This window comes from Schistocerca cancellata, chromosome 1 (assembly GCF_023864275.1).
Source record: "Schistocerca cancellata isolate TAMUIC-IGC-003103 chromosome 1, iqSchCanc2.1, whole genome shotgun sequence".
NCBI classification, from domain to species: Eukaryota; Metazoa; Arthropoda; class Insecta; order Orthoptera; family Acrididae; genus Schistocerca; species Schistocerca cancellata.
The window spans coordinates 646,766,567-646,787,747 of NC_064626.1; the positions used below are offsets into that span (position 1 = coordinate 646,766,567).

At 43.6% G+C, this 21,181-nt stretch overlaps 1 protein-coding gene across 1 annotated transcript in view; it reads right to left on the reverse strand.

The window, feature by feature from the left end:
• LOC126091503 (tubulin alpha chain-like) overlaps positions 1 to 6,628 on the reverse strand; it is a 32,828-nt gene extending 26,200 nt beyond the window's left edge. The window contains exon 1 of the mRNA XM_049907071.1: positions 6,385 to 6,628. Within this exon, the coding sequence (XP_049763028.1) occupies positions 6,385 to 6,628 (244 nt within the window). The remainder of the gene's footprint in view (positions 1 to 6,384) is intronic.
• Between the last annotated feature and the right edge of the window lie 14,553 nt (positions 6,629 to 21,181).

The following is a 21,181-nucleotide window of genomic DNA, read 5'->3' on the forward strand; positions in this document are numbered from 1 at the left end:
AAAAAAGTAGTAACATGTTTTCCTCCGAAGGAGCTGGCCCGGATTCGATTCCCAGCCAAGATGGAGATTTTCTCCGCTTCTGGACTGGTTGTTGCGTTGTACTCATCACTACTGACACGCAAGGCGCCCAATGTGGCGTCACCTGAAATAAGACTTGCAACTCAGTGACCGAACTTACCCAAAAGGGTCCTTCCGGCACACAATGCCACACAATGATTTCTTTTTTTGTGTGTGTTAGGTGATGTGAGAATCCAAACAACACTCAGGGGGTTTTCGATTGATGCTCAGTTGTCAACTTTACACAATATTCTTACTGCCCTCTTCTGTAGAATAGATACTTTTTTGAATTTAGCTGCATTGATCCAGATGATTATGTATGCCACAGGGCAGTGCTGAACGAAAGTATACAAAGTAGCCTAACCATTTCATTTGCAGGTCAACGCTTTGAGAGAGAGTTCTAAGCACAAGACAGGCGTAATTCAGAGTTTTAGTTGACTTATCCGAGTGCTGGTACCAGCTCGGTTTCTTATCCATCTGCACACCTAGGAGCTTCACACCTAAAGTCTCATCTCTACTTCGGGTACCTGTAAGTCATGTTGATTTGTCTGTAATTGCGGAACACGAGTCTTGTTTTGTTTGTTGTACATTAGGTGTAAGCCTATTTCCTTTTTCGCGTGGTTGTGTATGGTATGTACGTATGAGTATACTAGTGTAATCATAAAATTTAAGGGGTTGTTTGAATTTTCCGGTTAAATCACTTACGTTGTTCAAGAATAAAGGTGGGCTAAGCACCATATTTACCCTTTCCCCATTGCAAATTTAGACTTATTCCTGTTGTTCAAGAATAAAGGTGGGCTAAGCAGCATATTTACCCTTTTCCCATTGCAAATTTAGCCTTATTCCTGTCGTATCACTTGTTAATGAATTGTTATACTTCCTATTGTTGAGAAGTGACTGCATCGATGCCTTTAACTGCATATCATTTTAGCTTCCGGAGTAGAATTTATCTCGTATACAACCGAAGGCATTCGTAATATCACTGAAATCGCCAACAGGAATTTTTTATTGTTTAACATAACTAAAACCAAGTTAGTGAGACCATATATTGCTTTCACAGTAGAGAAGCCTTTACGGTAGCCAACTGCGCTAGCAAACTTAGAAAGGTTCAGTACTGTGTTGTAAGCTACCGTTTAAAACGTTTTTTTTATAACACGGGAAGGACGGAGGTAGGTCTGTAGTTAGAGTACATTCGTTTATCTCCATTTTCATAAATGCGTAATTAGTAACGCATAGCTCAGTCTTTCGGGACGTACACTTGCTAAACTCAGCGTAATAACTCGGTACAGTATTTAGATGATACATGATCACAGGCAAAAAGAGTTACTGCTTTCTGGTTATTTAATTCTTTCTGAGATCTCTCTCACATATTATTTGGCCAAACACTGTCTGATGGAGTATGCAATGGCAGTGTAAATAGCAGTAAGTCTAATGGATATACCACTGATGCAGTAATTTTTGGCTCTGTCTTTTCAGCTACTAATTATTTGAATTTAGTGGCCAATTATTTGAATTTATTGTCACTATCGAGTCCGCAGCTCGTGGTCGTGCGGTAGCGTTCTCGCTTCCCGCGCCCGGGTTCCCGGGTTCGATTCCCGGCGGGGTCAGGGATTTTCTCAGCCTCGTGATGACTGGGTGTTGTGTGATGTCCTTAGGTTAGTTAGGTTTAAGTAGTTCTAGGGGACTGATGACCATAGATGTTAAGTCCTATAGTGCTCAGAGCCATTTGAACCATTTGTCACTATCGAGAAAGAATTTAAATGTGCCGATTGCTTACAAAAATTTCTGATTTAGACTGCGAACGACATGCAGGATCAAAAAAATGGTTCAAATGGCTCTGAGCACTATGGGACTCAACTGCTGAGGTCATTAGTCCCCCAGAACTTAGAACTAGTTAAACCTAACTAACCTAAGGACATCACAAACATCCATGCCCGAGGCAGGATTCGAACCTGCGACCGGAGAGGTCTTACGGTTCCAGACTGCAGCGCCTTTAACCGCACGGCCACTTCGGCCGGCATGCAGGATCACAATGCGTTTACACCTGTGCAACTTCCCTTGTGCACTACGTACAAGCGGCCGTTACACGAAGAGGCAGGGGTGCGTGTACAATGGCGCGAAGTCACGCATGCCCCTGGTTTGAGCGCTCGGGCTACCGCTCTTAGGAGCAGGAGTCTCCCATTGACTGACGGGGAGACACGTGTAATAGCCGTGCGCCTGTCCGCGTTTCTGTTCAGTTGGTGTATTTCTTTACTATGTCTCACTATTTAAAGATTCAGTTTTTCGCATGCATACAAATTTGTCCCTTCGTTACCTGATTGGTCTTACGAAAAGCGCAGGGTATTTGAAGAGTATTAGCGTGCACTTTCTTGTTCGTGGCTGGTTAATTCCGCGGATTGTGAAGACAAAGACATCATCCGCGTTTCCGACGATTGCATGTCGAAGAAAAGGTGTGATTCTGGAGCCGTTCATGTGCTGACGTCGCATGGTACCTGTACGAGTCGCCTTGATTTACGAATAGTATGTATCGACGAAAGCAAATAAAAGAACACATAAATAGTGCTTATAGTATTGAAATGGCTGCCTTCGCTGTTGTGTGGGTACTGCAAAACTATATGTTTGCCGTTCATAGCCCCATGGCAGTGAGGAAAATTCCACCTTACTTCAGAATCTCGCGCAACGTCCAAAACACTCTTGAAGAGTGTGGAGCTGAAGGTGAACAAAAAATCTAGTTAAACGCTTTTGACAAAGTAGGTACTTCCCTCATCGACACGTACTCACACACACACACACACACACACAGGTTGATGGGATTTGACTGACATGTATTCAAACGGAAATGAGTTATCCTTTCAGCGCTTCCTTTCCTACAGTGTTGTATGTTCAGAAATAAACACAATTTGCATAATGTTGAACTGTTGACGATAAACGTTAACCATGAAATAAGTATTTCGTTTTTCGGAAAAAGAAGCGTTAAAAGTGAATTTGAATAAAATTCTTTTGGGTACTAGGACGTCATTATGAAACACTAAAACAACTGAAATGTCGACGTTTCGACCGACTTTGCAGCTGTCCTCTCCAGGGTGACTAATAACAGTGCTGAGGAGGTCCACCACAAAGTCGATCGAAACGTCAGCATTTAAGTTATTTAATGTCTCACAAAAGATGCGGCCTAATTCTCAAAATGATTTTATTAAAATTGAGATTGGCCGTGGAAGTCTACGAAGCGAAAACTTTAAGTGGTCATCAACCGAGTGCAGTTTTTTAGGAATTTCACAAGAGCCTTGAAGTATTATGGGATGATGTTAGGTTTCTATCCAACAGATAGCTTGAACTGGAGTTTGGAACAGAGGTAATTGTCCACAGTAATAAGAAGTCGAAGTATTATTTATAAATTTAAAAATTATTGAGCGCAGCAGTCAGTCGTCCTTGTTTTCCAGGTTTCATTTGGCAAATCCAGATTTCGGCTAGTGCCTAGCCATTATCAGTGCACTATTTTCTAGTCTCAATGCATGACAGGTCCCTGTTGTTCGGGCGTCAGTCACAGCTAGGCGCTAGCCGAAGTCTGGATTTGCCAAATAAAACCTGAAAAAAAGGACGACTGATTCCTGCGCTCTATAATTTATAAATCATATCATAGTCGCTGAGTGCACCTTCCTGACCGCCTGCTTAGCTGGCTGGTACCGTGCTCGCCCCCCATGCAAGCGGGCTCGGCTGGGTTGGAGATTTTCTCCGCTCGGGGACTGGGTGTTGTGTTGTCCACATCGTAATTTCATCCTCATCACCGGCGCGCAAGTCGCCCAATGTGGCGTCGAATGAAATAAGACTTGCACTTGGCGGCCGAACTTCCCGGAATAGGGGCCTCCCGGCTAACGATGCCATACGCTCTTTTCCATTTAGTGCACCTTCCCAATGGAAGGTAACCTGAGGAAGTCGAAGTGTCACGGCAAACCTTATTGCCACTGGTGTAGTGTATCCCATTTTGTGTTTTCCTTAGCTATCAGTGACCCAACAGGGTGGAGTATTACTTCGAAATCACGACTACAATAATTAAAGATAAAATCCATTTCCATCCTTATCTCTTCTTCCGAAGTCACACAAAAGGTACAAGTGACAATCAAAACGCTTCCGTTGCTACAGCATACATGCATCGCAACGCGACTCTGCATACAAGCACCGACATCTAGGCAAGGGATTAGTATGGCGTTCGTGTCTTTCCGACGTGCGTGCGGTATATGCGAAAACGTGAACTATAGTGACGTTATTACCAATGTGAACGGACGGGACGAACGTGCTGTTATTCTTTTCTTGGCTGCCGAAGGACAGAGCCGGTAGACATCCACCAGAGAATGAAGAATGTTTATGGGGCAGCATGTCTGTCGAAACACGGGAAAACTGCTGCAAGGAGTGCTCCTGCTTCATGATAACGCACGTCCTCGTATCGCAAATGTCACGATGGAGAAGTAACGCGAACTCAAGTGAGGGACAATCGAGTACACGCCCTACAGTTCTTATCCCTCCCCAGGTTTTATATTTTTAGATTTCCAAAAGGCTTTCGACACCGTTCCTCACAAGCGTTTTCTAATCAAACTGCGTGCCTACTGAGTATCGCCTCAGTTGTGCGACTGGATTCGGGATAGACGGAAAGTCATCGAGTAAAACAGAAGTAATATCCGGCGTTCCCCAAGGAAGTGTTATAGGCCCTCTATTGTTCCTGATCTATATTAACGACATAGGAGACAATCTGAGTAGCCGTCTTAGATTGTTTGCAGATGATGCTGTCATTTACTGTCTTGTAAAGTCATCAGATGATCAAAACGACTTGCAAAATGATTTAGATAAGATATCTGTATAGTGGGAAAAGTGGCAATTGACCCTGAATAAAGAAAAGTGCGAAGTTATTCACATGAGTACTAAAAGAAATCAGTTAAATTTCGATTATGCGATAAGTCACACAAATCTGAGGGCTATAAATTCAACTAAATACTTAGGGATTACAATTAGAAATAACCTAAATTGGAACGATCACACAGATAATATTGTGGGTAGAGCAAACCAACCACTGCGATTCATTGGCAGAACACTTAGAAGGCGCTACAGGTCTACCGAAGAGACTGCTTTCACCACGCTTGTCCGCCCTATTCTGGAGTACTGCTGTACGGTGTGGGATCCTTACCAGATAGGAGTGACGGATGACAACGAAAAAGTACAAAGAAGGGCAGCTCGTTTTGTATTATCGCGAAATAGGGAAGATAGAGTGGCAATCATTAAAAAAATGGCGTTTTTCGTTGTGACGGGATTTTGTCAAGAAATTTCAATCATTAGTATTCTCCTCCGATTGTGAAAACATTCTGTTGGCATCCACCTACATAGGGAGAAATGATAATCACGATAAAATAAGAGAAATCAGGGCTCGCACGGAAAAAATTTAAGTGCTCTTTTTTCCCACGTGCCGTTCGAGAGTGGAACGGTAAAGAGACAGCATGAAGGTGGTTCATGGAACCCTCTGCCAGGATCTTTATTGTGAATAGGAGAGTAATCACGTAGATGTAGATGTAGATGTAGATGTAGGTGTTTATCACGCCCTCGGTCCCTTAAAAAAGGGCCTTGAAGGGTCGACGTTTCCTGTCGGACAAAGATGTGCAGCAGGCAGTTAATGACCCCTTCACACAGCGGGACACTATGTTTTACCAAACAGGTATTTTCAACCTGGTGCGTCGGTGGAGTGATTGCCTCAATGCTCACGGCGATTTTGTCTTACTGGTTACCGATCCCGGACTGTACGGCCTGCCAACGGAAACTTTCCGATCGCCCATTACATTAATTAGATTAGTACTTGGGCTACTTTCTACGAATTCGTTCTGTCTCAAAATATACCAGTTGCTGCGACAACTGATGTTAACAAAGCGTACATCTTTATCAGTGGAACAGCGTGCGTCGTTGTATGTAGGTGCGAACAGAATAGCGCAAGCGTATATGTCGAGAAGAAAGTGTTCAAATGGTTCAAATGACTCTAAGCACTATGGGACTTATCATCTGAGGTCATCAGTCCCCTAGACTTAGAACTACTTAAACCTAACTAACCCAAGGACATCACACACATCCATGCCCGGGGCAGGATTCGAACCTGCGACCATAGCAAGCGCGCAGTTCCTTACTGAAGCGCCTAGAACCGCTGGCCATAGTGGACGGCTGAAGAAAGTGTGCGGCTGCACCGGTGCATCTTGTTGCATGTGATGCAAACACAGGCACGCGGCATTAGGAGCAACTGTTATTAATGTCTAATGCTGACCGACGTGAAGGCAGTCTATCCGGACACGGACGTACCGATGACGGTAGGCTCGAGGTCGACGGCGACGAGTCGGGGCACGCACTTGCCGCCGAGGCCCTCGCCGAAGAACGCGTTGTAGTCGTCGACGCCGTAGCAGCAGCTCGTGAGGTTCCCGTTGGGCAGCACGCCGTGTTCCAGGCAGAACAGCTCCCACACGGCGTTCATCACCTGCACGCCCGCCTGGCCCACGTGCAGCGAGATCACCGCCCGCTGCGGAAGTCGGCAGCCACCTCTGTACATCGCCAATACATCTACATCTACATCTACATTTATACTCCGCAAGTCACCCAATGGTGTGTGGCGGAGGGCACTTTACGTGCCACTGTCATTACCTCCGTTTTCTGTTCCAGTCGCGTATGCTTCGCGGGAAGAACGACTGTCTGAAAGCCTCCGTGCGCGCTCGAATCTCTCTAATTTTACATTCGTGATCTCCTCGGGAGGTATAAGTAGGGGGAAGCAATATATTCGATACCTCATCCAGAAACGCACCCTCTCGAAACCTGGCGAGCAAGCTACACCGCGATGCAGAGCGCCTCTCTTGCAGAGTCTGCCACTTGAGTTTGCTAAACATCTCCGTAACGCTACCACGGTTACCAAATAACCCTGTGACGAAACGCGCCGCTCTTCCTTGGATCTTCTCTATCTCCTCCGTCAACCCGACCTGGTACGGATCCCACACTGATGAGCAATACTCAAGTATAGGTCGAACGAGTGTTTTGTAAGCCACCTCCTTTGTTGATGGACTACATTTTCTAAGGACTCTCCCAATGAATCTCAACCTGGTACCCGCCTTACCAACAATTAATTTTATATGATCATTCCACTTCAAATCGTTCCACACGCATACTCCCAGATATTTTACAGAAGTAACTGCTACCAGCGTTTGTTCCGCTATCGTATAATCATACAATAAAGGATCCTTCTTTCTATGCATTCGCGATACATTTCATTTGTCTATGTTAAGGGTCAGTTGCCACTCCCTGCACCAAGTGCCTATCCGCTGCATATCTTCCTGCATTTCGCTACAATGTTCTAATGCTGAAACTTCTCTGTATACTACAGCATCATCCGCGAAAAGCCGCATGGAACTTCCGACACTATCTACTAGGTCATTTATATATATTGTGAAAAGCAATGGTCCCATAACACTCCCATGTGGCACGCCAGAGGTTACTTTAACGTCTGTAGACGTCTCTCCATTGATAACAACATGCTGTGTTCTGTTTGCTAAAAACTCTTCAATCCAGTCACACAGCTGGTCTGATATTCCGTAGGCTCTTACTTTGTTTATCAGGTGCGGAACTGTATCGAACGCCTTCCGGAAGTTAAGGAAAATAGCATCTACCTGGGAGCCTGTATTTAATATTTTCTGGGTCTCATGAACAAATAAAGCGAGTTGGGTCTCACATGATCGCTGTTTCCGGAATCCATGTTGATTCCTACATAGTAGATTCAGGGTTTCCAAAAACGACATGATACACGAGCAAAAAACATGTTCTAAAATTCTACAACAGATCGACGTCAGAGATATAGGTCTATAGTTTTGCGCAGCTGCTCGACGACCCTTCTTGAAGACTGGGACTACCTGTGCTCTTTTCCAATCATTTGGAACCTTCCGTTCCTCTAGAGACTTGCGGTACACGGCTGTTAGAAGGCGGGCAAGTTCTTTCGCGTACTCTGTGTAGAATCGAATTGGTATCCCGTCAGGTCCAGTGGACTTTCCTCTGTTGAGTGATTCCAGTTGCTTTTCTATTCCTTGGACACTTATTTCGATGTCAGTCATTTTTTCATTTGTGCGAGGATTTAGAGAAGGAACTGCAGTGCGGTCTTCCTCTGTGAAACAGCTTTGGAAAAAGGTGTTTAGTATTTCAGCTTTACACGTGTCATCATCTGTTTCAATGCCATTACCCAGAGTGTCTGGGTATGCTGTTTCGATCCACTTACTGATTTAACGTAAGACCAGAACTTCCTAGGATTTTCTGTCAAGTCGGTACATAGAATTTTACTTTCGAATTCACTGAACGCTTCACGCATAGCCCTCCTTACGCTAACTTTGACATCGTTTAGCTTCTGTTTGTCTGAGAGGTTTTGGCTGCGTTTACACTTGGAGTGAAGCTCTCTTTGCTTTCGCAGTAGTTTCCTAACTTTATTGTTGAACCACGGTGGGTTTTTCCCGTCCCTCACAGTTTTACTCGGCATGTACCTGTCTAAAACGCATTTGACGATTGCCTTGAACTTTTTCCATAAACACTCAACATTGTCCGTGTCGGAACAGAAATTTTCGTTTTGATCTGTTACGTAGTCTGAAATCTGACTTCTATTACTCTTGCTAAACAGATAAATCTTCCTATTCCTATTAACTTCCATATTCAGGGATGCTGCAACGGCCTTATGATCACTGACTCCCTGTTCTGCACTTACAGAGTCGAAAAGTTCGGGTCTCTTTGTTATCAGTAGGTCCAAGATGTTATCTCCACGAGTCGGTTCTCTGTTTAATTGCTCGAGGTAATTTTCGGATAGTGCACTCAGTATAATGTCACTCGATGCTCTGTCCCTACCACCCGTCCTAAACATCTGAGTGTCCTAGTTTATATATGGTAAATTGAAATCTCCACCTAAGACTATAACATGCTGAGAAAATTTATGTGAAATGTATTCCAAATTTCTTCCAGTTGTTCTACCACTAATGCTGCTGAGTCGGGAGGTCAGTAAAAGGAGCCAACTATTAACCTAGCTCGGTTGTTGAGTGTAACCTCCACCCATAATAATTCACAGGAACCATCCACTTCTACTTCACTACAGGATAAACTACTACTAACAGAGACAAACACGCCACCACCGGTTGCATGCAATCTATCCTTTCTAAACACCGCCTGAGCCTTTGTAAAAATTTCGGCAGAATTTATCTCTGGCTTCAGCCAGCTTTCTGTACCTATAACGATTTCAGCTTCGGTGCTTTCTGTCAGCACTTGAAGTTCCGGTACTCTACCAATGCAGCTTCGACAGTTTACAATTACAATACCGATTGCTGCTTGGCCCCGCACCCTTTGAGGCTGCTGCCCTTTCTGTACTTGCCCGAGACCATCTAACCTAAAAAACCGCCCAGTCCACGCCACATAACCCCTGCTACCCGTGTAGCCGCTTGCTGCGTGTAGTGGACTCCTGACGTATCCAGCGAATCCCGAAACCCCACCACCCTATGGCGCAAGTCGAGGAATCTGCAGCCCACACGGTCGCAGAACCGTCTCAGTCTCTGATTCAGACCCTCCACTCGGCTCTGTACCAAAGGTCCGCAGTCAGTCCTGTCGACGATGCTGCAGATGGTGAGCTCTGCTTTCATCCCGCTAGTGAGACTGACAGTCTTCACCAGTTCAGATAGCCGCCGGAAGCCAGAGAGGATTTCCTCCGATCCATAGCGACACACATCATTGGTGCCGACATGAGCGACCACCTGCAGATGGGTGCACCCTGTACCCTTCATGGCATCTGGAAGGACCCTTTCCACATCTGGAATGACTCCCCCCGGTGTGCACTCAGAGTGCACATTGGTTTTCTTCCTCTCTCTTGCTGCCATACCCCTAAGGGGCCCCATTACGCGCCTGACGTTGGAGCTCCCAACTACCAGTAAACCCACCCTCTGCGACCGCCCGGATCTTGCAAACTGAGGGGCAACCTCTGGAGCAGAACAAGCAGCCATGTCCGGCCGAAGATCAGTATCAGCCTGAGACAGAGCCTGAAACCGGTTCGTCAGACAAACTGGAGAGGTCTTCCGTTCAGCCCTCCAGAATGTCTTCCGTCCCCTGCCACACCTCGAGACGACCTCCCACTCTACCACAGGTGAGGGATCAGCCTCAATGCGGGCAGTATCCCGGGCAACCACAGTCGTAGTCCGATCGGGGGATGCGTCGGACGAGCTAGCCGTCCCCGACAAACCCCCATCTGGACCCCCACAGTGATTCCCATTGGCAACAGCCTCAAGCTGTGTGACCGAAGCCAACACTGCCTGAAGCTGGGAGCAAAGGGATGCCAACTCAGCCCGCATCCGAACACAGCAGTTGCAGTCCCTCTCCATGCTAAAAACTGTTGTGCAAGGAACGTCTGAACTAATCTACAGAGAGCACAAACAATTCGACACAAAATTTAAACGGTTATTAAAATACAAGATTGCCTAGTAAATGCAGTAATGCTGTTACTTGCGCAATGCTGACACACTGCTCGGCGGCGGTAGGAGACTACGCGATTTTACACTATTCAGGTATTAAAACGCGATGCTACAACTCTCAAATACTATATAATACGCCCGAAATTTATGAATAAACAATCCAAATACCAAAAACACGCAAAGAAGTTAAGAATTAAACTATGTAACAAATAAGTGATCTTTCTCCACGGCACAGTGGACTGTAGTTTACTTTAGCTTAAGTTACTTGCATCATCCGTTAGTTAAAACTGCCACCTCTCACTACGATGTCGAGAGAGTCGTTAATAATTTACAATTACACTGAAGCGTCGAAGAAATGGGTGTAGCCATGCCTATTCAAATACAGAGGTATGTCCGAGGGTAATCCCAAATGTAAGGTCTGCTATTTTTTTTATAAGTACATAGACCTGTTTATTTCTACAATGGCTTAATCAGTTTACAGCTTGAACATTTAACTATTTTTCGACATAATCACCATTTCTGCCGATGCATTTTTGTAGACGATGTGGCAGTTTTTGTATGCCCATGTCGTACCAGCTCACCGGCATGCTGTTCAGAAAGTTATGAACCTCTTCTTTCACCTCGTCGTCGGAGCTGAATTGCTTTTCCGTCCAAATGTTCTTTTAACCTAGGGAACTGGTGATAGTCACTGGACACCGGGTCAGGACTGTAGGGTAGGTGGGTGATTATGTTCCACTGAAAGTGTAGCAGGAGAACAATGGCTTGCCGAGCGATGTGTGGGCGAGCTTTGTCATGGAGAATTTGTACGCTCTTACTCACAATTCCTCTTCTCCGGTTATGAATTGCCCGTTTGAGTTTTTCAGAGTTTCACAGCACCTGTGAGCTTGATTGTGGTCCCAGCGATTCAGCTCCGACGACGAGGTGAAAGAAGAGGTTCATAACTTTCTGAACAGCATAACGGCGACCTGATATGACATGGGCATACAAAAACTGTCACAGTGTCTACAAAAACGCATCGACAGAAATGGTGACTATATCGAAAAATAGCTAAATGTTCAAGCTGTAAACTGATGTAAATCATTGTAGAAATAAACAGGTCTATGTACTTATAAAAAGTAGGAGACCTCGTATTTTATATGCATTTTCGGTGTCACAAGACCTTACTTTTGGAATTACCCGTGAATACGGCGCTGCGGTCGGTAACGCCTATGTAAGACAATAAGTGTCTGGCGCAGTTGTTAGATCGGTTACTGCTGCTACAATGGCAGGTGGCAGATTAGATTTAAGTGGGTTTGAACGTTGCGTTACAGTTGGCGCAAGAGCGAACGGACCAGCATATCCGAGATAGCGATGAAGTGGGGATTTTCCCGTACTACCATTTCACGAGTGTAAAGTGAAGATCAGTAATACGTTAAAACATCAAATCTATGACATTGCTGCGACCGGTAAAAGACGACGACTGAAGAGAATCGTTCAACGCGACGGAAGTGCAACTCTTCCGCAAATTGCTGCAGATTTCAATGCTGCGCCATCAACAAGTGTCAGCGTGCGAAGCATTCAACGAAACATCATCGATATGGGTTTTCGGAGCCGATGGCCCACTGGTGTACCCTTGATGACCGCACGACACAAAGCTTTACGCTCGCCTGCGCCCATCAACACCGATATTGGACTGTTGATGACTGCAAAGATGTTGCCTGGTCGGACGAGTCTTATTTGAAATTGTATCGAGCGGATGGACGTGTACGGATATGGCGACAACGTCATGAATCCATGGACCCTGCATGTTAGCAGAGGACTGTTCAAGCTCGTGGAGGCTCTGTAATGGTGGGGGGGGGGGGGGGGTTACAGTTGGAGTGATATGGGACCCCTGATACGTCTAGATACGACTCTGGCAGGTGACACGTACGTAAGCATCCTGTCTGATCACCTGCGTAATCTCATGTCCATTGTGCATTCCGACAGACTTGGGGAATTCCAGCAGGACAGTGCGACACCTCACAAATCCAGAATCGCCATAGAGTGGCTCCAGGAACACTCTTCTGAGCTTAAGCACTTCCGCCGGTCGCCAAATTCCCCAGACATGAACATTATTGAGCATATCTCTGATTCCATACAAGGCGCTGTTCAGAAGAGATCTCCACCCCATCGTACTCTAAGGGATGTAGGGACAGCCCTGCAGGATTCGTGGTATCAGTTCCATCCACCACTACTTCAGGCATTATTCTAATCCATGCCACGTCGTGCTGCGGCACTTCTGCCTGTTCACAGGGGCCCTACAAGATATTAGGCACGTGTACCAGTTTCTACCAGTTTCTTTGGCTCTTCAGTGTATATAGATTTCCATAATGAGAACCATAGCAGTTTACTGAGCATGTGTAAGATGGCCATATCAGTGCAATCATTCAAACGTGAAACATGTAATATAACAGATAAATTAATTCTGATCTCAAACCCCAGACTGCGTAGCAGTTTGGTTAGAAAAAAGCTCCACTCAGAAAACGAAATTACAGAAATCGTATTGTATTCATCGTTAAATCATGTGAAGACATACCTTTTAATACTTGTGAATCGTCACAAATGACATAGGAACACTACTGCCAGCGGAACAGACATAGGCACCTGCAGGCAGTTGTGGCCAAAGATCGGCGGTGGAGGAGGTTTTGGGACGAGAGAAAGTTGGGCCTGCATGTCTTGGGTAAACAGTGGCGAATGGGGTCGAATTATCTGAAGGAATAGGGAGAAATTTGATTCGCAGACTACGAATCTAAATTGACTTTAGCCGTACTGTTTATCAGTGACATATGAAAATCTGTGAGTGGTCGCCCTAACCGCTTCGGCTATCCGAGCTAACTTCCAGGACCGATCCAATCTTCTATGTCACACTTATCCACATCTCGTAAGGTTGGTACAAACACTATATGATTCCCGCTAGATGGGGGCATTCTGCGTGACCGTCCTTTTAACCCATTAAGGCATGTAATACTTATTAGGTGATTGTACAAGGCATGTGTTAACAATTCACATGAAACAATATCCGCCCCGGTAGCTGAGTGGTCAGCGCGACAGAATGTCAATCCTAAGGGCCCGGCTTCGATTCCCGTCTGGGTCGGAGATTTTCTCTCCTCAGGGACTGGAAGTTTCATATCAGCGAACACTCCGTTGCAGAGTGAAAATCTCATTCTGGAAACATCCCCCAGGCTGTGACTAAACCATGTCTCCGCAGTATCCTTTCTTTCAGGAGTGCTAGTTCTGCAAGGTCCGCAGGAGAGCTTCTGTAAAGTTTGGAAGGTAGGAGACGAGGTACTGGCAGAAGTAAAGCTGTGAGGACGGGGCGTGAGTCGTGCTTGGCTAGCTCAGATGATAGAGCACTTGCCCGCGAGAGGCAAAGATCCCGAGTTCGAATCTCGGTCCGGCACACAGTTGTAATCTGCCAGGAAGTTTCATATCAGCGACCACTCCGCTGCAGAGTGAAAATCTCATTCTGGGATTGGCTGAAGTTTGTGCTACGTGTTAATCCCCGCCCACTTCCAAGTAGCTAGGTACGGGTACTGGCCACCTTCTGGGGATTGCTAAGAGGCGGGATATATTGTAACAAGATAAAAAGTAGAAAGCAAAACTACTGTAAATAGGAAACATATAACAAAGAAGTAGAATTGTTTAGTCGTAGCAAGCTGAGGTTCTGTTCACTGTCCTCTAGAAAACAGACCAGTAGTGATTTGTAAGATGAAAAAAAAAATAGATGTCACTGTGGTGCCAACTGCTGTTGAAAGTGCTGCTGCAGATGCAGTACAATGCGCCAGAGCCAAACGCGGAACACGATGGTCTTCCCTCTGGATAGTGCCACGTAACCATCTAGAGCCTGGACTTCTTGCGACCCTAACAATCCTGTACAGTGGCTACTTTCCGCAATGTCGGATAAGGAACACCCAGTTTTTCGTAGCCCTATTACACGAGCTCGTTCAAAATCAGTGAGGTGTTGATAATGGCGTCTTTGTCGCCTTAAAGGCATTCTTGATTAACATCTACTAACCACATCCGATTTCAAAGGTATCTAACACTCATGACCGTTGCAGCGCGTATTTAGAGCAAACCTGATCCGAATCTTCATAGTGGCGCTACTAGCAAAGTTTTAATAGACATCATCTTTCAGATGTAGAAACAAGCCCACCAAATTTCGTTTATGTCGCGCAACTCCTTCTTGGTGTTGCATGTTTTTTTTAGCAAGACGACGGACCCATGATTGCCTCAAAAACTTTGATGTATTGGTCTTTGTTATCAGCATCTTCCTGAAAATAAGTGGAGTATCGCTTGCGTTGGTTGCTTCTGAGAAAGAACACTGAAGACATTCCACTTTCGAGTACTTCATCTATTGACTGGAAGACGACTACCAGAAACTCCTGTAATCGACTTTACTTCATGGAGTTTAACCTGAAATGTATGAAGTGATGGCCATGCTAGGCAGGGAAGCAGAAATACCGGAGATACGTTTCCGTTGTGAGGCTGCTACACTCTCTGCAGCGACAGACGTTGTATGCTTAGCGGAAGGTTTCATATATCTGGCAGGTTACTCTGCACGTCGTGTTTCGCAAGAAATATCTTACCATCCACCAACGCTCCTCTCAGAACGCGGATGACCTAAATTACTATCAAGTGGACGTTTGGTAGTGCTCTCTGATAAGTGGATACGACTGATTTTAGAATTTGAGCTCCTTATCCGTGAAGGAAGCAGAACTGGCACCTGCTCAAAAGAGAACAAATATCTCTAAGAGATTAGTCGACAGTGAATTCATGAGAATCCTCACGCGGCTCCGAAGGCAATTAAAATATCCTTACACACCTCATTATAAAGCTTAAAATAGCAGCATCACAGTGAAGAAAGTGAAACCCTCGGAAGGATCTAACGAGATAAGTGATAGTAAATTTTGTGTTCGTAGCCTTGTTCCTAACGATGCAGCAGAGCTTCGCGCCCTTAACTATCAGCTAAGCTTCGTCACTGACTTCATTTCAGCGACCAATAGCAAATCTGGCTCCACCGCTATAGAAAAACTTTGGTTTACATGATTCATGACAGCAGTGGGCTCCGGACGATGGATAAGCGCTAGGAAAAAGAGTGTTATAAAACAACTCACCATTGTAGCCACTTGTCGCTCGTTAGGTAGAACAGTTCATTCTTTCCCAAATTGCCTGTTTAGGGTGTTCCCTTGACAGAATGTAATTCCGCCATCTCTTTACTCCTGTTCTTTGTCCTGAAAGAAGCATAAATAAAACTGCAATGAACGGCTGATAAAACTTCTCTTCAGCACAGTAATGCACTCGTACTGAAATTATGTTTTTAAATGCGTTGTACTACAATAAAGTACTATTTTTAACTGCGGACAGGATTGGTGTAATAAGTCGTTTTCATCATGGACAGTTAAAAAGAAATTCCTTACCTTTCTGTCCTCTCAGGAACTTCCACTACATATACTGGGAAACAAACTACTGAAGACTATGAGATCGGGCTTATATATAAGTTGTCTAAATATTCCAGACAAATATAGTGTTTAAAAACTGATGTTTTGAAAGTGGGGGCTCTTGATCTAAATAAATATTCGACGAGATCGAAGCTGTTCAACACACGAAAGTGTTGCGAAAGGAACACTGTCCTTTGACTGCAATGATGAAGATAATACTATACATTCAAGTTTGGAAAAACTTTTCAATCATCTACAGTGGCGGAATTTTACGCGACAGAACAATACATTTACACGAGGACATCTAGAACGTTTATTTCAAATCATCGTATGGAGTTCCGTAGTTAATGGACATAACCTAACCGTATGGAATAGCTCAATATTGATACTCACTCACCATGTAGCCCAAATCTAAAGTACGAAAAAGGAGATAAGGAATTTTGCTAACCAAACACAATCTACATCTTGAAACAAATGCGTTGTTATGGAAATGAAATGTGCGCTCATGTCATTGTTCATAGCTCGTTACCTAACCATCTTCTCCCGGCGCCTCTTTCCCTCCGAAATCACGTTACGCGTGCATCCGTTACCTCAAGTTGCCTGGATTTCCAGTTTGCCCGAATTTATTTATTTTATTTATTTACACGTGAAGTCCCGTAGGACCAAATTGAGGAGCAAATCTCCAAGGTCATGGAAAGTGTCAGTACATGAAATTACAACATAAAAGTAATAACACATAAAAATAAATGTTCATGAACCTGAAAAAAAGTCGATCCGTAAGTTTAAGTAAACGCTATCAGCAATAGAATAAGAATCAGCTTAATTTTTCAAAGAACTCCTCGACAGAATAGAAGGAGTGACCCATGAGGAAATTCTTCAGTTTCGATTTGAAAGCGCGTTGATTATTGCTAAGATTTTTGAATTCGAGTGGCAGCATATTGAAAATGGATGCAGCAGTATACTGCACACCTTTTTGCACAAGAGTTAAGGAAGTCCGATCCAAATGCAGGTTTGATTTCTGCCGAGTATTAACAGAGTGAAAGCTGCTTATTCTTGGGAATAAACTAATATTGGCAACAAGAAACGACAATAAGGAATATACGTATTGAGAGGCCAATGTCAAAATACCCAGACTCGTGAACAGAGGTCGACAAGAGGTTCGTGAACTCACACCACTTGTTGCCCGAAACGCCCGTTTCTGAGCCAAAAATATCCTTGTAGAATGGGAAGAGTCACCCCAAAATATAATACCATACGACATAATCCAATGAAAATAAGCAATGTAGACTAATTTTCGTGTCGAAGTATCACTCACTTTTGATACCGTTCGAATAGTAAAAATGGCAGTATTAAGTCTTTGAACAAGATCCTGACCGTGGGCTTTTCACGACAGCTTACTATCTATCTGAACACCTAGAAATTTGAACTGTTCAGTTTCACTAATCATATGACCGTTCTGTGGAATTAAAAGGTCTGGTTTGGTTAAATTGTAACTGCAAAAAGTGAGTCTTACTGTGATTTAACGTTAGTTTATTTTTTACAAGCCATGAACTTTCATCAGCAAACAGAAATATTTTAGAGTTACCCATAATACTAGAGGGCATATCATTTATATAAAAAGGTACAGGAGCAGCCTCAACACTGATCCCTGGGGCACCCTCTACTTGACAGTACCCCACTCAGATCCCATATCACAGCCGTTATCAACATTGTGAATAATGACCTTTTGCTGCCTGTTGCTAAGGTAAGATGTAAACCAACTGTGAGCTACTCCCTGTGTTCTGTAATGGTCCAACTTCTGGAGCAATATTTTGTGATCAACACAATAAAATGCCTTAGTTAAATCAAAAAATACGCCAAGCGTAAAGAGAATATAGCATTTTCAGTAATTAAACGACTTCTAAAGCCGAACTGTACATTTGATAGCAAATCGTATGATATAAAATGATCAATTATCCTTACATACACAGCCTTTTCAATAACTTTTGCTAACATTGATGGCATAGAAATAGGTCTAAAATTAACTACATTATCCCTTTCTCCCTTTTTATAAAGCGGCTTTACTACTGAGTACTTACATCGCTCAGGAAACTGACCATTCCTAATGGAAAAATTACAAATATGCTTAAATGCAGGGCTAACATGTGCAGCACAGTACTTTAATATTCTGCTAGACACTCATTCATAACCATGAGAGCCCTTAGTCTTCCGTGATTTAATTATTGACTCAGTCTCCCTTTTGCTTGTGTCACAGAGGAGTATATCAGACATCAATCTTGGAAAGGCATTTGCCAAGAAAGTTATATGATCTCCTGTAGAAACTAAATTTTTATTTAAGTCACCAGCAATGCTCAGAAAATGATTGTCAAATACTGTACATATGTCTGATTTATCTGTAACAGAAATATTGTTATTGCGAACTGACTTAATATCGTCAACCTTGTGCTGCTGACCAGACACTTCCTTCACAACTGAACATATGGTTTTAATTTTATCCTCTGAATTAGCTATTCTATTTGTTCTAAGTATTAAAAGTGACTTTATGTTTCCTGTCGAAGAGCCCCTAAAATACGATGTGATTCCAAAAACTGAATTACAAATAATTATGGCAGGCCAAGTAAGTTTTACTGAATGCTCCACTACACTTCAAAGTGACACCGATGCATGACCTTTTTTTTTTTTTTTTTTTTTTTTTTTGCAACAAAGAAAGCATCCTCCATCCTCATGTATCATATGCGCTGCATTCAAATTTTACTTTTCTGTAAGGGACGTTCAGGAAGTTTTCGTTTGAGGGCATTGCTGCAGGATATATACGACGTAATACGACACCTATGCGGTAAGCACCGCTGCAGGTATATAAGCACCGACATGTAGGCAAGGCATTGGTGTAGCAATCGTGTCCTTCGGATGTGAGTGCGGTAAATGCGGAAACATGAACTATGGCGACATTATTACCAAATCCAGTCAGACAGGACCAAAGCGCCGTTATTCTTTTATTAGTTGCCGTAGGAAAAACACCGGTAGAATGTGTGTAGGGTAGCATGTTTGTGGAAAGCCACAGTAGTGCAATGATGCGCCAAGGGCTGCTGCTGCTGCTGCTGCTTCTTGATAACGCACGTCCGCATATCGCAAATGTCGTAATGCAGAAGTTAAAGCCATTTCAAGTCTCTTCCCATGCGATTATCAAGCTTTCAGTCCTTTTAAAAAGGTCTTGAAGGATCGACGATTTCTGTCGGGAGAGAATGTGCAGTATCTAGTTATTGGCTTCTTTACGCAGCAGGACACAGTGGTTTATCAAACGACAATCTTCGACCTGGTGCGTCGGTGCTGTGATTGCCTCAGTACTCACAGTGATTTTGCCTGATTGGCGTACCGATTCTGGATTGTACGTCCTTCCTACGGAAACTTTTTATCGTCCCTTACAGCTCGGAGAATAATCTAGGCCAGCTGTGCCGGTTTGTGGCAGGTATTTTACACTATGTGCATTCAGTAGATTACTCGTTTTCGTTTCTATGTTTCCTATAGTTGACAGCGAGTACTTCAAGAAAGCTTTTCATCGCAGTGTCAGCATGTGTTCCACAAATAAACGTAATTTCTGTTTGTTTTTAGTAATTTTTGACTATAATGTTTTTATAATATGTTGTAGTATTTTAATATAATGTAAACTAACAAATAATTGGACGCTTATTTCATCATTTTCGGATGTGGCATTGAGAGTATATCCGGCAATGACCTATAAGTTCACATTCCAGTAGCTCTCTTTTCACGTTTTTTATGTGATTAATACTGAGTTGTTGATTATTGCACGTATTTCAGCTATTTTCTAACATAAATAGCATTCACTTTGAACATGTTCAAAAATGTTGGTGAATCACACAAAATTCTTTAAATTTAGTATTTTAAACTTATTTTGACCCAGATCAACGCCTTGACCACCAATACAAACTTTTCACTCATAAATTCTAAACTCAGGACTGAGGTGGTCGGTCACCAAGTAGCTGTAGGCAACGGTCGGAACGTCCTACCAATCGTTCAGTTCCTCGGATAAAGAAATCCGCTCCTCGGTCACGGAGCCATTCCAGAACCGCTCCGTGAACATCTCATAGTCGGAAAATGTGCGACTGCTGCTCGGAAAATCTGCAACTGCTGCGAATCCGTTCCTTCACTGCCTAGACATTGTTGTTTGTGTTCGACGTCGGTGGCAAGACTTTCCTTCCTGTTCAACATCACCCACGTCTGTGCGGCACTCGTCAAATTGTCGGAAACATTTCACGATGACCTGGAAGCATCATTGCATTTTGATCCACCGGCCGCCAAAATTTCACAGTGAATTTGTGCGGAATTTAAACGTTTTGCCCGCAAGAATCGTACTGTCTCGGGTACTTTGACTTTGGAATACGTTTCCGGTTACCGATTCAGTTCATTCGCACACTTTAATGAGCGCGTTATTCGTACCGCAACAGAACTGCGTCCGCAGGGTACCCAGAAGTTTTTCTTTCTTCTAACAATGAGGCACACTTGATAAGCAATGATCTTAGCGTGGGACGACATGTGCAGCTTACTTTTTGAAGCCCCCTCGTATTTGGAGCACGGGATCATGTCGCAGCATCGGAAAGCTTTAGTCTCACGAACAAAAGCATTAATGAATTCTCGAGCGTTTACTGACGTACTGTCTCATTTACCATCCCTCGTAGTGTGTGAGACAAATAGTCTGAGAATAAATTATGGACATGGAAATATTTCACAAATGTACAAGAAAATAAACTGCTATGTTAAGAACTTAATACATACGTTCTCCACGTTACATAAAGAATACATCTGGTAGATATATGTTTGTGTTTATAAAGTAAACTAATTACTATTTGTCCTCACCTTCTTTCGGCTAAGTTGCTGAAAACACAAATTTTAGACCAAAGACAATATAACTACTAGAATAATTCAAAGTAGGTCAACCACCTCACTTCATTTTTCTGGATAATGATATAATTCGTTTGTTTCTGAAGATTATCTGATCTAGGATTTGTCCAATGAAAATCGTGTTTATCGGTACCTAGTGTGTTACATGTTAAATGAAATGTCAAATCAATGAAGAGGTTCATTAGTTCAGCCTAAGATCGCAAATTACAATAAATGAATGCTTTCACTTGGCGGTCTACCTTCTGTACAAACAAATGC